Genomic DNA, 15,113 nt, shown 5'->3' with positions numbered 1-15,113 from the left:
CCAGCAGGAAAACAGAAAAAATTCCCTAAAAAAATTTATGGGATTTCCCTCCCCAAATCCCCAGACCTGTTTCTTCCCCCCCTTGGGGATATTCCCAGAAATTCCTGAGGATGTGTAGGATCGCGAGGATTTCATGGAGCATTTTGGGATCAGATTCCCCCGGGAATGCCGGGAAAATTTGGGATCAAAACGATTCCCAAGAGTCCTCGTAGCTTCCCCGCTTTTTTATTGGGAAAAGGGGGAACTTTGGGAACTTTGGAAACACCGCGGAGCCACCTTGGGAATTCCCAGGAAAAGGGACCGGAGACGCTCCTGGGGTTGGGCTGCCGTCAGGATCTGTGGGAAAACGGGAAAATCCCAGAAAATCCCGTGGGAAAGGGGAAAAAAACCCAACCCCAAATGGGCAAATCCTAGAAAATTCCGTGAGAAAGAAGGGAAATCCCAATTCCCACCCCAAATCCCATAAAATTCCATTAGAAAGAAGACAAATTCCAATTCCCACCCCAAATCCTAGAAAATTCCACAGGAAAGAAGGAAAATCCCAATTCCCACCTGGGGTTCTTTTGGGATGGGGATTTTTTTGGGATGGGTTTTTTTGGGATGGGGTTTTTTTAGGATGGGGCTGTTTTTGGGATCAGGGATTTTTTGGGATGGGGATTTTTTGGGATCAAGGATTTTTGGGATTGGGAGTTTTTGGAATTTTTTTTTGGCTCAGGGGTTTTTTTGGGATTTTTTTTTTTTTTGGATGGGTTTTTTGGGATGGGGATTTTCTGTGATCAGGGGTTTTTTTGAATCAGGGATTTTTGGGATGGGGCTTTTGTGGGATTAGGGTTTTCTTGGAACGGGAGCTTTTTGGGATGGTGTTTTATTTGGGATGGTGTTTTTTTGGAATCAAGGATTTTTTGGGATGGGAGTTTTTTGGGATGGGAGTTTTTTGGGATGGGGTTTTATTTGGGATGGGGGTTTTCTGTGACCAGGGTTTTTTTGGAATTGGGGATTTTTGGGATGGAGGATTTTTGGGATGGTATTTTTTTGGGATGGTATTTTTTTGGGATGGGTTTTTTTGGGATGGGTTTTTTTGGGCTGTGGTTTTTTTTTTTTTTTTGAAATGGGAGTTTTTTTGGATGGGGTTTTATTTGGGATTAGGTTTTTTTTGAATCAGGGTTTTTTTTTTTTTTGGAATCTGGGATTTTTGGGATCACAGGTTTTTGGGATTGGGGGTTTTTGGAATGGGGTTTTTTGAGCTCAGGGTTTTTTTGAATTGGTTTTTTTTTGGGATGGGGATTTTTTGGGATGGGGTTTTATTTAGAAGGGGAGTTTTTAGGGTGGAGGTTTTTGGGATCATGGGTTTTTTTGGATAGGGCTGGTTTTGGGATGGGGATTTTCTGTGACCAGGGTTTTTTTGGAATCAGGGATTTTTGGGATGGTGGTATTTTGGAATGGGATGGGTTTTTTTATTTGAAATGTGAATTTTTTGGGATGGGGTTTTATTTGGGATGGGTTTTTTCTGGAATCAGGGTTTTTTTGGGATCAGGGTTTTTTGGAATCAGGGATTTTTGGAATGGTGTTTTTTTTTTTGGGATCGGGGATTTTTGGGATGGGGATTTTTTGGGATTGGGGATTTTTTGGGATGGGGTTCTTTTTTGGAACAGGAGTTTTTTGGGATGGTTTATTTTTTGGATGGGGATTTTTTGGGATGGGTGTTTTTGGAATTGTGATTTTTTGGGGATGGTTTATTTTTTGGATGGGGATTTTTTGGGATGGGTGTTTTTGGAATTGTGATGTTTTTGGGGATGGTTTATTTTTTGGATTAGGGTTTTTTTGGAATGGTTTATTTTTGGGATGGGGATTTCTTGGGCTGGCAATTTTTTCCAATTATTATTTTTTTTCAGATGGGGTTTTTTTGGGACCGGCTTTTTTTGGAATCGTGTTTTTTTTGGGATGCTTTATTTTTAGGATTAGGGGGGGTTTTTGGGGATTAGGTTTTTTTTTTTGGAATGGGAGCTTTTTTAGGATGGTTTATTTTTAGGATTAGGGATTTTTTTGGGTTGGGGATTTTTTTTTTTCAGATGGGGATTTTTTGGGACCGGCTTTTTTTTTTTGGAATCGGGGTTTTTTTTTCCAGGATGGTTTATTTTTAGGATTAGGGATTTTTTGGGGGGATTGGGGGTTTTTTTGGGCTCAGAATTCCCTACTGGGCGATGCGGCAGTTGGAGGCGGACACGAAGCGCCCGGTGTAGTGGATGTGGCAGCGCACGACGTTGTTGGTGAAATCCGACTCCAGCACCAAATATTTGGGATTGACCTGGACCTGGGACGGGGGAGAAACGGGCTGAAAAAAGGGGAAATTGGGCAAAAAGGGCAGGAAAACATCGAAAAATGGAAAAAAGGAGTGAAAAAGGAGAAAAAAGGGACCAAAAGGAGGTCTTGGGTGGTGGAAGAGGTCAGGGTGGGAGCCTGAAGGGAATTTATTTAAATAAAGATTTGGGGGAAATCCCAAATATCAACTGGGAAATGAGAAAATCTGGGGAAAAACTCAAAATCAAGGGGGAAATGGGAAAATCCAGGGAAAAAATCCCCAAAAATTCAAGAGGGAAATGGGAAAATCAGGGGGAAAAACCCCAAAATGAACAAAAAATCCCAAAAATGAAAAGGGAAAATCAGGGAAAAAAACCCAAAAATCAAGAGGGAAAAAACCCTGAAAGGGAAAAAGAGAAGGGGAAAAAAAAAATTCCCAAAAATCAAGAGGGAAATGGGAAAATCAGGAGGGAAAAACGCCAAAATGAACAAAAAATCCCAAAAATGAAAAGGGAAAATCAGGGAAAAAAACCCAAAAATCAAGAGGGAAAAAACCCTGAAAGGAAAAAGAGAAGAGGAAAAAAAAAATTCCCAAAAATCAAGAGGGAAATAGGAAAATCAGGAGGGAAAAAATCTCCAAAAATCAGGAGGGAAATGGAAAATCAGGGGGAAAAACCCCAAAATGAACAAAAAATCCCAAAAATGTAAAGGGAATATCAGGGAAAAAAACCCAAAAATCAAGAGGGAAAAAGCCCTGAAAGAGGAAAAAGAGAAGGAAAAAAACCCTCAAAAATCAAGAGGGAAATGGGAAAATCATGGAAAAAATCCCCAAAAATCAGGAGGGAAATGGAAAATCAGGGGGGAAAACCCCAAAATGAACAAAAAATCCCAAAAATGAAAAGGGAAAATCAGGGAAAAAGCCCAAAAATCAAGAGGGAAAAAAACCTGAAAGAGGAAAAAGAGAAGGAAAAAAAAACCTCAAAAAATCAAGAGGGAAATGGGAAAATCCAGGGAAAAAAATCCCCAAAAATCAGGAGGGAAATGGAAAATCAGGGGGAAAAACCCCAAAATGAACAAAAAATCCCAAAAATGAAAAGGGAAAATCAGGGAAAAAAAACCAAAAATCAAGAGGGAAAAAAACCTGAAAGGGAAAAAGAGAAGGGGAAAAAACCCTCAAAAAATAAGGGGGAAATGGGAAAATCCAGGGAAAAAATCCCCAAAAATCAGGAGGGAAATGGGAAAATCAGGGGGGAAAACCCCAAAATGAACAAAAAATCCCAAAAATGAAAAGGGAAAATCAGGGGAAAAAACCCAAAAATCAAGAGGGGAAAAACCCTGAAAGAGGAAAAAGAGAAGGAAAAAAAACCCTCAAAAAATCAAGAGGGAAATGGGAAAATCCAGGGAAAAAAAATCCCCAAAAATCAGGAGGGAAATGGAAAATCAGGGGAAAAAACCCCAAAATGAACAAAAAATCCCAAAAATGAAAAGGGAAAATCAGGGAAAAAACCCCAAAAATCAAGAGGGAAAAAGCCCTGAAAGGGAAAAAGAGAAGGGGAAAAAAAAAATTCCCAAAAATCAAGAGGGAAATGGGAAAATCCAGGGAAAAAAATCCCCAAAAATCAGGAGGGAAATGGAAAATCAGGGGGGGAAACCCCAAAATGAACAAAAAAATCCCAAAAATGAAAAGGGAAAATCAGGGAAAAAACCCCAAAAATCAAGAGGGAAAAAGCCCTGAAAGGGAAAAAGAGAAGGGGAAAAAAAAATTCCCAAAAATCAAGAGGGAAATGGGAAAATCCAGGGAAAAAATTCCCCAAAAATCAGGAGGGAAATGGAAAATCAGGGGGGGAAACCCCAAAATGAACAAAAAAATCCCAAAAATGAAAAGGGAAAATCAGGGAAAAAACCCCAAAAATCAAGAGGGAAAAAGCCCTGAAAGGGAAAAAGAGAAGGGGAAAAAAAAATTCCCAAAAATCAAGAGGGAAATGGGAAAATCCAGGGAAAAAACACAAAAATGAACAAAAAAAAATCCCCAAAATGAAAAGGGAAAATTAGGGAAAAAAAACCCCAAAAAATCAAGAGGGAAATGGGAAAATCCGGGGGAAAAAAATCCCCCAAAAATAAATGAGGAAAAAGGGAAAAAAATCAGGAAAATCAGCCTGGAAAAAAACTGCCAGGGGTGGGAAAATGCTGCTCTGGGCTGAAATTGGGATTTTTCACCCCAAAATGTCCCCAGAATGTCCCCAACCTTGAGGATGTAGTTCCCCGGAGGGACGTCGGTGATGTCGATCCACTGGCAGTCGATGTCGGCGTTGTAGGTGTCGTAACAGCCTGGGCTGAGCCCCTGCAGGGAAAATGGGGTGAGAAACGGGGAAATTGGGCAAAAATGGGAAAAAAGGGGGAAAAAAGGGGGAAAAAATTGAAAAAAAAAGGGAGAAAAATGGTAAAAAAAATGGGGGGGAAAAGGGAACCCTTGGGGTGGGAACAGCCCGGGATGAGAGGCTGCAGGGAAAAGGGGTGAGAAATGGGGAAATTGGGCAAAAATGGGGAAAAATGGGAAAAAAATTTAAAAAGGGGGGAAAATTGGGGGAAATGGGGGGGAAAAGGGAACTCTTGGTGTCGTAACAGCCTGGGCTGTGAGAGTGCAGGGAAAATGGGATGAGAAATGGGGAAATTGGGCAAAAATGGGAAAAAAGGGGGGGAAAAGGGAAAAAAATGGGGGAAAATGGGGGGAAAAGGGGCCAAAAGAAAGCAAAAAGGGGGAAAAGGGACAAAAAATGGAGCAAAGGGGACAAAAGGTGATAGAAGTGCCACAGGCGCTGTCCCCAGGCGTCACCGGGGTGCGGGTGGGGCAGATGTAGCGCCACCAATGGGGACAAAAAGGGACAAAAAGGGGAGAAAAAGGGAAGACAAAAGGGACAAAAGTGACAGCAGTGCCAATGGCGCGGTCCCCGCGGTGTCACCTGGGTGTGGGCGGTGCAGGCGTAGCGCTTGAGGTGGCCGAAGTCACAGGTGGTGTCCTCCAGGCAGAAGCTGGCCTTGTGTCCCTCGGCCACCCGGCGGCCCGAGGTGACATCCAGCAGGTCGTAGTGGCTGAACTCCGCCATGCTGTGGTAGTGCCTGGGGACACCGTGGGGACACCATGGGGACACCGTGGGGACAGGCTGGGGACAGGCAGGGGACACCAGGGGACCCCAGGGGACACCAGGGGACAGGCTGGGGACACCATGGGGACAGGCTGGGGACACTAAGGGAACAATCATGGGGACAGTGAGGGGACAATCAGGGGATAGCAGGGGGACAGTCACGGGGAGAGCCAGGGGACAACCAGAGGAATATCTGGGGACAATCAGGGGACAGTGAGGGGACACTCTGGGGACATTCAGGTGACACTCAGGGGGTGTCACGATGGGGATGTCCCCACCCTTTAGGGGGTGTATGGCGAGGGGACATCAGCGCTGGGACACAGCAGATGGCAGCTCCTGCCTTGGGGACAATCACTGGGGCAGAGGGGACATCAAATCCGGAGCGTGGTGGCTCTGGGGACAAAGAGCCCAAGGAAGGTGACACCACCCCCAGAGCCACGTCACCGAGTGGGGAATGGCACTGAAGTGCCTTAAAGGTGTCACCAGGGTGGGCTAGGGGTGGGGACAGCTGGGGACACTCACTGGTGGCAGCGGTGGCACTGCCACCAACATGAACAGTGGCTTTGGGGACAAAGAACCCAAGGAAGGTGACGCCACCCACCAAGGTCCCAAAGTCACCAAATGGGGAAATGCCACTCAAAGCTGTCCCCAGAGGCAGGGGACAGGCTGGGGACACCTCGGGACACTCACCGGTGGCAGCTGTGCCACTGCTACCAACATGGATGGTGGCTTTGGGGACAAAGAGGTGATGGAAGACCCCAAAACAAAGCCACCACATGGGGAAACGCCACCAAGATGCCACCAAAGCCCCTTGAGCTGCCAGCAGGGACTGGGCCGAGGCTGGGGACATCTGGGGACACTCACTGGTGGCAGCTGTGCCACTGCCAGCGATGGCGGGGCTGGCTGGGCAGGAAGTCGGCCGTGCCCTGGTTCTTGACGCGCTGCGGGAAGCGCAGCAGCACCCGCACGTCGTAGTCGGTGGCCTCGGCCGCGTACGCCGTGCTGGGGACAGGGACAGGGGACAGTGGTGGCACTGCTGCGGGCGGTGGTGGTGGCACTGTGGCTGGCCCCGCCCCTCGGGAGGAATTCCCTTCCCTTCCCTTCCCTTCCCTTCCCTTCCCTTCCCTTCCCTTCCCTTCCCTTCCCTTCCCTTCCCTTCCCTTCCCTTCCCTTCCCTTCCCTTCCCTTCCCTTCCCTTCCCTTCCCTTCCCTTCCCTTCCCTTCCCTTCCCTTCCCTTCCCTTCCCTTCCCTTCCCTTCCCTTCCCTTCCCTTCCCTTCCCTTCCCTTCCCTTCCCTTCCCTTCCCTTCCCTTCCCTTCCCTTCCCTTCCCTTCCCTTCCCTTCCCTTCCCTTCCCTTCCCTTCCCTTCCCTTCCCTTCCCTCTCCCCCATTCCCGGGAATCTCACCTGGCCAGGCACTTCTCCTCATCCTGGACCCTTCCCATTCCCAGGAATCCTCCCTTTCCCATCTCTCTCCCATTCCTGGGATCCCCTGTCTCCCATTCCTGTGTCCCATATCCCAGATCCCATATCCCCCATATCCCCTATCCCGTATCCCCTATCCCATATCCCACATCCCGTATCCCCCATATCCCCTATCCCATATCCCCCCTATCCCGTATCCCCTATCCCGTATCCCCCATCCCGTATCCCATATCCCCCCTATCCCGTATTCCATATCCCCCCTATCCCATATTCCATATCCCCCCTATCTCATATCCCATATCACATATCCCATATCCAATATCCCCCCTATCCCATATCCCCCCTATCCCGTATCCCCTATCCCGTATCCCCTATCCCACATCCCCCATATCCCCCATATCCCCTATCCCATATCCCCCATATCCCCTATCCCACATCCCCCTATCCCATATCCCCCATATCCCACATCCCCTATCCCCTATCCCATATCCCCCATATCCCCTATCCCATATCCCCCATATCCTCTATCCCATATCCCCCCTATCCCCTATCCCGTATCCCGTATCCCAAATCCCGTATCCCGCTCCGCGGTGTCCGTGTGTCCCACCTGGCCAGGCAGCGCTCCTCGGCGGCGCAGCGCAGCGAGTACAGGTGAGCTCTCTGCACGTAGGTGGAGGCCTGCACGTAGTTGGGGTCCGGGACCAGGTCCGGGAGACCTGCCGGGAAACGGGATCGGGATTGGGGAAACCCAGGATTGGATCTGAGACCTGCCGGGAAACGGGATCAGGATTGGGGAAATCCAGGATTGGATCTGAGACCTGCTGGGAAACGGGATCGGGACTGGGGAAATCCAGGATCAGATCTGAGACCTTCTGGGAAACGGGATCGGGATTGGGGAAATCCGGGATCGGATCTGAGACCTGATGGGAAATGGGATCGGGATTGGGGAAATCCAGGATTGGATCTGAGACCTGCCGGGAAACGGGATCAGGATTGGGGAAATCCAGGATCAGATCTGAGACCTGCTGGGAAACGGGATCGGGACTGGGGAAATCCAGGATCAGATCTGAGACCTGATGGGAAACGGGATCGGGATTGGGGAAACCCAGGATTGGATCTGAGACCTGCCGGGAAACGGGATCAGGATTGGGGAAATCCAGGATTGGATCTGAGACCTGCTGGGAAACGGGATCGGGACTGGGGAAATCCAGGATCAGATCTGAGACCTTCTGGGAAACGGGATCGGGATTGGGGAAATCCGGGATCGGATCTGAGACCTGATGGGAAATGGGATCGGGATTGGGGAAATCCAGGATTGGATCTGAGACCTGCCGGGAAACGGGATCAGGATTGGGGAAATCCAGGATCAGATCTGAGACCTGCTGGGAAACGGGATCGGGACTGGGGAAATCCGGGATCAGATCTGAGACCTGATGGGAAACGGGATCGGGACTGGGGAAATCCAGGATTGGATCTGAGACCTGCCGGGAAACGGGATCGGGACTGGGGAAATCCAGGATTGGATCTGAGACCTGCCGGGAAACGGGATCGGGACTGGGGAAATCCAGGATCGGATCTGAGACCTGATGGGAAATGGGATCGGGATTGGGGAAATCCAGGATTGGATCTGAGACCTGCCGGGAAACGGGATCAGGATTGGGGAAATCCAGGATCAGATCTGAGACCTGCTGGGAAACGGGATCGGGACTGGGGAAATCCAGGATCGGATCTGAGACCTGATGGGAAATGGGATCGGGACTGGGGAAATCCGGGATCGGGGAAATCCAAGATCAGATCCAGGAGACCTGCTGGGAAATGGGATCAGGATTGGGGAAATCTGGGATTGGGGAAATCTGGGATCAGGTCAGGGAGACCTCCTGGGAAATCGGATTGGGATTGGGGAAATCTGGGACTGGGGAAATCCGGGATCAAGTCCAGGAGACCTGCTGGGAAACGGGATCGGGAATGCGGAAATCCGGGATTGGGGAAATCCAGGATCAGGTCCGGGAGACCTGCTGGGAAATTGGAATGGGATTGGGGACAGGGATTGGGGACAGGGACATCCTCTGGGATGGGGGACATGGCTCCAGGAGGCCTGCACATGTTTAGGATCCGGGAATGATCATGGGGACATCCCTGGGGACGGTGACATCCCTGGGGACAGGGACATCCCATGGGATTTTTGCCTCTTTTCCCCCAGTTCCCCTGTTTTTCCCTCTTTTCCCCCATTTTTCCCCATTTTTCCCCCCCATTTTCCCCATTTCCCCCCCATTTTCCCCCGTTTCCCCCCTATTTTACAACCATTTTCCCAATTTTTTTCCCCATTTTCCCCCCATTTTCCCCCCCCATTTTTCCCCCATTTTTTCCCCCATTTTCCCCCCATTTTCCCCATTTTCCCTCCATTTTCCCCCATTTCCCCCATTTTCCCCCCATTTTCCCCCAATTTCCCCATTTTCCATGTTTTTCCCCCATTTCCCCCATTTTCCCCCATTTCCCCCCTATTTTACAACAGCTTTCCCAATTTTTTTCCCCCATTTTCTCCCTATTTTTCCCCCCCCATTTTCCCCATTTTCCCTCATTTTTTCCCCATTTTCCATGTTTCTCCCTGGAAAGGAGAACAATGCCTCCTTGTTTCTGCGCCTGCCTTCCCGGGAGGGATCACGTCATTCCTTTGGAGCTCATTTCCTGCCCCATTCCCGCTGATGTAATTCCCGGGGGGGACCCCAAAAAAAAAAAAAAACAAACCAGGAGAGCTTGGAAAAAAACTTCTCCCCCATCCCTTAAAAACATTCCTAACAAAAAAAACCCCATGGAAAACCACCCCGGGCCGGCCAAGGAAAAGTTTTCCATCCCTTCAGAATTTTTTTTCCCCTCCCTGCTGTTGTTTATTCCAAGGAATTCTTGGAAGCTCCGGAGCGAAATCCGACTCCGGGACCAACGGGGAGTTTTATGGGATTTGGATTTTCCCCCTTTCCCTCTGGATTCTGCCCTGGGATGGCCCAGTTGTTTTTATAGGATCTCACGCCTCCTTTTTGGGGTCAATTCACGAGATATTGGGATCCCCACCCCTGGAATTGTCCCCGTCTCACCCCAGATTCTGGGGGGTTTTGCTGAGGCTTCCCAAAAATCCAGGGAAAATCAGCCCTGGATCGGGACAATCCTGTTGGGAAAAAGTTTTTGGTTTTCCTGCCCGGCCCCTCAGGTGCCCCGGGAGCTGCCAGAGGAGATTTCCATCTGTTCCCAGGGAAAATCGGGATCATCGGCCCCGTTTGTGCAGGTGTGTGGGATCAGTGGGAAAATCCCACTGGGAGCCATGGAAAAGCAGGAGTGGGGCAGGCCGGGAACGGAGGGAATGGAAATGGGGAGAGCCGGAGAGACCCAGGGGATTCCAGCTTCCCATCCCATCAATCCCAATTCCATCAATCCCATCCCGTTCCCAATCCTAATTCCAATCACAACCCCAATCTCATCAATCCAATCCCGTTCCCAATCCCAATTCCAATCCCGATTTCATTCACAATCCCCAATCCCATCCTAACCCTGTTCCCAATCCCATCAATCCAATCTCATTCCCAATCCTAATTCCAATTCGATTCACGATCCCAATGCCATCCCATCAATCCCAATGCCATCCCAATCCCATCCCAATCCCAATCCCAATTCTAATCTCATCCCATCCCAATCCCATTCCCAATTCCACTTCCAATTCTATTCACAGTCCCAATCCCAATCCCATCAATCCCATCCCAATCCTGTTCCCAATCCCATCGATCCAATCTTGTTCCCAATCCTAATTCCAATTCCATTCACGATCCCAATGCCATTCCATCAATCCCAATCCCATCCCAATCCCAATTCTAATCTCATCCCATCCCAATTCCAATCCCATTCCCATTCCCAATTCCAATTCCATTCCCAATCTTAATCCCATCAATCCCATCCTAATCCCATTTCCAATTCCGATCCCATCCCATCAATCTCAATCCCAATCCCAATTCCATTTACAATCCCAATCCCATCCTGGCAATCCCATCCCAATCCCATTCCCAATCCCATTCCCAATCCCGATTCCAATTCCTTTCACAATCCCAATCCCAGCCCATCAATCCCAGCCCATCAATCCCATCCCATCTCATCTCAATTCCATTCCCAATCCCAACCCCAATTCCAGTTCCATTCCTAGTCCCATCCCATCAATCCCAATCCCAATCCCACCCCACCCCAGCAGATTCCCTCCTCCATCTCCACGGAATCCAGGGATTCCCAGCCCCTGGAACCACCCCAATCCAAAATCTGACCCCACCAAAGGGAGACTTTCCTGGGAATTCCGACACCTCCTGGCCCATTTGGGGGGGGACACACCAAACTCCCACTTGGTGGCGCTCAAATTCCCAGCACCCCATGGAATTCCCAAATCCCTCTTTCCTTCCAAAACCAATCCTGGGGGACCCAATCCCGGGACCAGGGGGAGAAACCCCACTGGAGATGGGATCAGGGCTGGGATCAGGGTTGGGAAAGCGCTGGGGATGGAATCGAGGTTGGGATCAGGATGAGGAACCCCTGGAGATGGGATCAGGATCAGGACTGGGATGAGGAAGCCCTGGAGATGGGATCGGGATCAGGATTGGGATGAGGAACCCCTGGAGATGGGATCAGGCTCAGGATTAGGGTGAGGAGCCCCTGGATATGGGATCGGGATCAGGATTGGGGTGAGGAGCCCCTGGATATGGGATCGGGATCAGGATTGGGGTGAGGAGCCCCAGGAAGTGGGATCTGGGCAGGGATTGGGGCCAGGAAGTTTTGGAGATGGGATCAGCCTTGGGATCAGGATGAGGAACCCCTGGAGACGGGATCAGGGACCACAAACCCCCTGGAAATGGGATTTGGGGTCCGGATCCCCCTTCCCTTCCACACCCCAGGAGCTGCTCCCGCCCCTCTGCATCGGGCCTGGAATTTTCCCAGCCCCCATTCCCAGATTTCCCCAGGCCCCCATTCCCCCAGAAACCCCAAGAATTCCCTGCTGGAACCAGCGGGGTCGGATTCCTTCCTTCATTAACCCCGGCCAGGGGCCGGCAATGCCAAACATTCCTGGCGGATCTGGCCGGGATTAGGAGGCTCCCGAGGAGCTTTGGCCGCGCAATTAATCATTATTAATTAATAATTAACAACGACCCGGCGCCGGCCATCGTTTGCTCCAATTAGGATCGCCGGGAGGTGACAGGGAAGTGACAGCATTCCCAAAACACCGCAAGCGACCTGGATTGGAGGGGGATCGGCCGGATTCCCGTGAAATTTCTCCAGGGGAAAGGGGGAAGCTCCGGTAATTTGGGTGTCCCGAATTCCCTGGCGGAGCCACCGGCACCTCGCGGGATCCTGGAAGGACACGGATGCCGCCAACGGGGAATTTGGCCAGAATCTTTCTCAGGGAATTTGGCCGGAATCTTTGCCGGGTCATCGGCAGGGCAGCTGTCCTTGGGTGTCCCTCCGGAGCCTCGGGAATTCTGGCATTCCCTGAAGGTGTCCCCGAATCCCTCCCATCCTTCACCCCCCCGTGCCCCATTCCTGGCTGCTCCGCCATCCCAAAAATCCCCATTCCCGAGTTTTTCCCACAGCGTTCCCTCCCTGGCTGTGTAGGGCAGGGCCGGGCCCTTCCCACCGCTCCAAATCCTCCGGGATGGCTTTTCCCAGAAAACTGGGATGGGGCTGGGCAGGGCACGGGGTCAGGCTGGGATGGGATTCCCGAGGGATGGGCTGGGAGCTGCTCTGAGGGCTCAACAACTCTTGGAAAGCTCAGCCCGAATCCATGGGATTTTATCGGGGTGGGGAGGGAGCAACCCCTGAGCGACCCCGGAGTGACCCCGGAGCACTGGTCCATCTGTCATTCCCAAAAATCCAGGAATGGAGCCTGTCCCGGCCGGGATAAACAGGATCCAGCTCTGTCCCATCCCCATGGACCATCCCAAATATCCTGTGGATAACTGGGATAAACACCCCATGGATAAGCGGGATCCAGCCCTGGACCATCCCAAATATCCCATGGAAAAATGGGATCCTGCCCTGTCTCTTCCCATGGAGAACCCAAATATCCTGTGGATAACTGGGATAAACACCCCATGGATAAGCGGGATCCAGCCCTGGACCATCCCAAAAATCCCATGGAAAAATGGGATCCAGCCCTGGACCATCCCAACTATCCCATGGATAACTGGGATCCAGCTCTGTCCCATCCCAAAAAGCCCATGGAAAAATAGGATCCAGCCCTGGACCATCCCAAATATCCCATGAAAAAATGGGATCCAGCTCTGTCCCATCCCAAATATCCCATGGAAAAATGGGATCCAGCTCTGTCCCATCCCAAATATCCCATGGAAAAATGGGATCCAGCCCTGTCCCATCCCAAATATCCCATGGAAAAATGGGATCCTGCCCTGTCTCTTCCCATGGAAAACCCAAATATCCTATGGATAACTGGGATAAACACCCCATGGATAACCAGGATCCAGCCCTGGCCCATCCCAAATATCCCATGGAAAAATGGGATCCATCTCTGGCCCATCCCAAATATCCCATGGAAAAATGGGATCCAGCACGGAGTTACCTGGGACAGATCCCAGGAATGCCCTGGGACATGGCCCAGTCCCATCCCAAAATTATGGGATGACCTTGGATACGGCCCAGCCCCATCCCAATCCCAGCTGCTCCTCCCCTGCCCGTTCCCATCATTCCCAAACCCCTGTGGCGAATCCCGGGAATTCCGCCCGTCCCGAGGAAATCCCAAACTCACCCCTGGCCCCAAAGCTGGGCCTGTAGACGCTGCCCACGCTGAGCCGGGCTTGGCTGTCGGGCACGGCCTGAGGAATTTCGGGAACGAAGGGCTCGGGATGAGCCACCCCAAAGGATTCGGGCGCCCGGAACGGCGGCTGCGCCTCGTGCGGTGGCGGGAACTGCGCCCCAAATCCCAGGTTTTCCATGGATCCCATCCCGGCTTGCGCCTCGGGATCGGCGTCGTGGTACAGGCTGTGGGAGTAGCGGCGATCCAGCGGCACTCCCGCCGCTCCGTAGGGCTGGGCATCCTCCCCGAAATCCTCGGGAAGCGCGCGGGGCTGGAGCGGGAACGCCGCCCCGGTCCCTGTCCTCATGGCTGTCCCCATCCCTGTCCCCATCGGCGTCCCTACTCCTGTCCCCATCCCTGTCCCCATCCCTGTCCCCATTCCCGTCGCCACCGCGCTCCGCGACGCGGGGAAACTCTCGGGGGGCTCCCCGTGCGCCGCCACCCCCGCGGCGACAAAGGGCGGCTGTCCCGCCACCCCCGCGGCGACAAAGGGCGGCTGTCCCGCCGAGGCGAAGGCGAACGACGACACGGCCACCCCCGAGGCTGTGGCCCCGGCCTGCCGCCCGCGCGCTGCTTGTCGCCGCTGTCCCCCCGCGCCGTCGCCCAGCGGGCCGTCCCGCCAGTTGGGCGGCACCTGGCCGAACCCGAAGGGATGTCGCGCTTGTCCCCGCACTGTCCCCGAGGCGGGGGCCTGGCGGCGGACGCTGCCCGCTGTCCCCGCTGTCCCCGCTGTCCCCGCGGTGCCCGCCAGCCACAGGCGGCTGCCCGCGGGCCGCTCCTGCCCGGCGGGCACGAACTCGGCGCCGCTGTTGAGCAGGCTGTAGAGCCGTCCGTTGTTCTCCCACTGGATCAGCTGCCGCCAGGGCTCCTGAGCCGTCGCCAGCAGCAGCAGCGCGGCCCAGAGCGCCCCGAGCCGCCACAGCCCCGCCGCCATCGCTGGTGGCACCGCTGGTGCTGGCACCCCCGGCCGGGGCAGCGCCGCTCGGGCCCGTCCCGCTCGGAGCGCGCCGGGAGCGCGGGGCCGGCAGCGCCTCCGCCTCCTCCTCCTCCTCCTCTTTTTCCTCCTCTCCCTCCTCTTTTCCCTTCTCCTCCTTTTCCAAGCCTTCCTCCCTCCTCCTCTTCCTCCGCCTCTTTTTTCTCCTCCTCCTCTTTCTCCTCTTTTTCCTTCTCCCCCTTTCCCAAGTCTTCCTCCCTCCTCCTCCTCCTCTCCCTCCTCCTCCTTTTCCTCCTCCTCCTCTTTTTCCTCCTCCTTTTCTTCCTTCTCCTCGCCTCCTCCTCCTCCTTTTCCAAGCCTTCCTCCCTCCTCCTCCTCTCCCTCCTCCTTTTCCTCCTCCTCCTCTTTTTCCTCCTCCTTTTCCTCCTCCTCCTTTTCCAAGCCTTCCTCCCTCCTCCTCCTTCCCTCTCTCCTCCTCCTCC

General features: G+C 52.3%; 1 protein-coding gene across 1 annotated transcript; it reads right to left on the bottom strand.

The window, feature by feature from the left end:
* Positions 1-209: 209 nt before the first annotated feature.
* Positions 210-14,631, bottom strand: LOXL1 (lysyl oxidase like 1). The gene is made up of 7 exons (XM_059857990.1): positions 13,650-14,631; positions 7,473-7,581; positions 6,306-6,443; positions 5,259-5,415; positions 4,544-4,639; positions 2,196-2,311; positions 210-336 (listed from the first exon to the last, which is right to left on the bottom strand). Exons 1-7 carry the CDS (start codon positions 14,629-14,631, stop codon positions 330-332), a joined length of 1,605 nt encoding a protein of 534 aa, XP_059713973.1. The 3' UTR covers positions 210-329.
* Positions 14,632-15,113: the final 482 nt, after the last annotated feature.

The sequence above is a fragment of the Haemorhous mexicanus genome, chromosome 13 (assembly GCF_027477595.1).
Source record: "Haemorhous mexicanus isolate bHaeMex1 chromosome 13, bHaeMex1.pri, whole genome shotgun sequence".
Classification (NCBI taxonomy): Eukaryota; Metazoa; Chordata; class Aves; order Passeriformes; family Fringillidae; genus Haemorhous; species Haemorhous mexicanus.
Note: the sequence above shows the minus strand (reverse complement) of the source record. Positions and strands in the feature narration are given on the sequence as shown.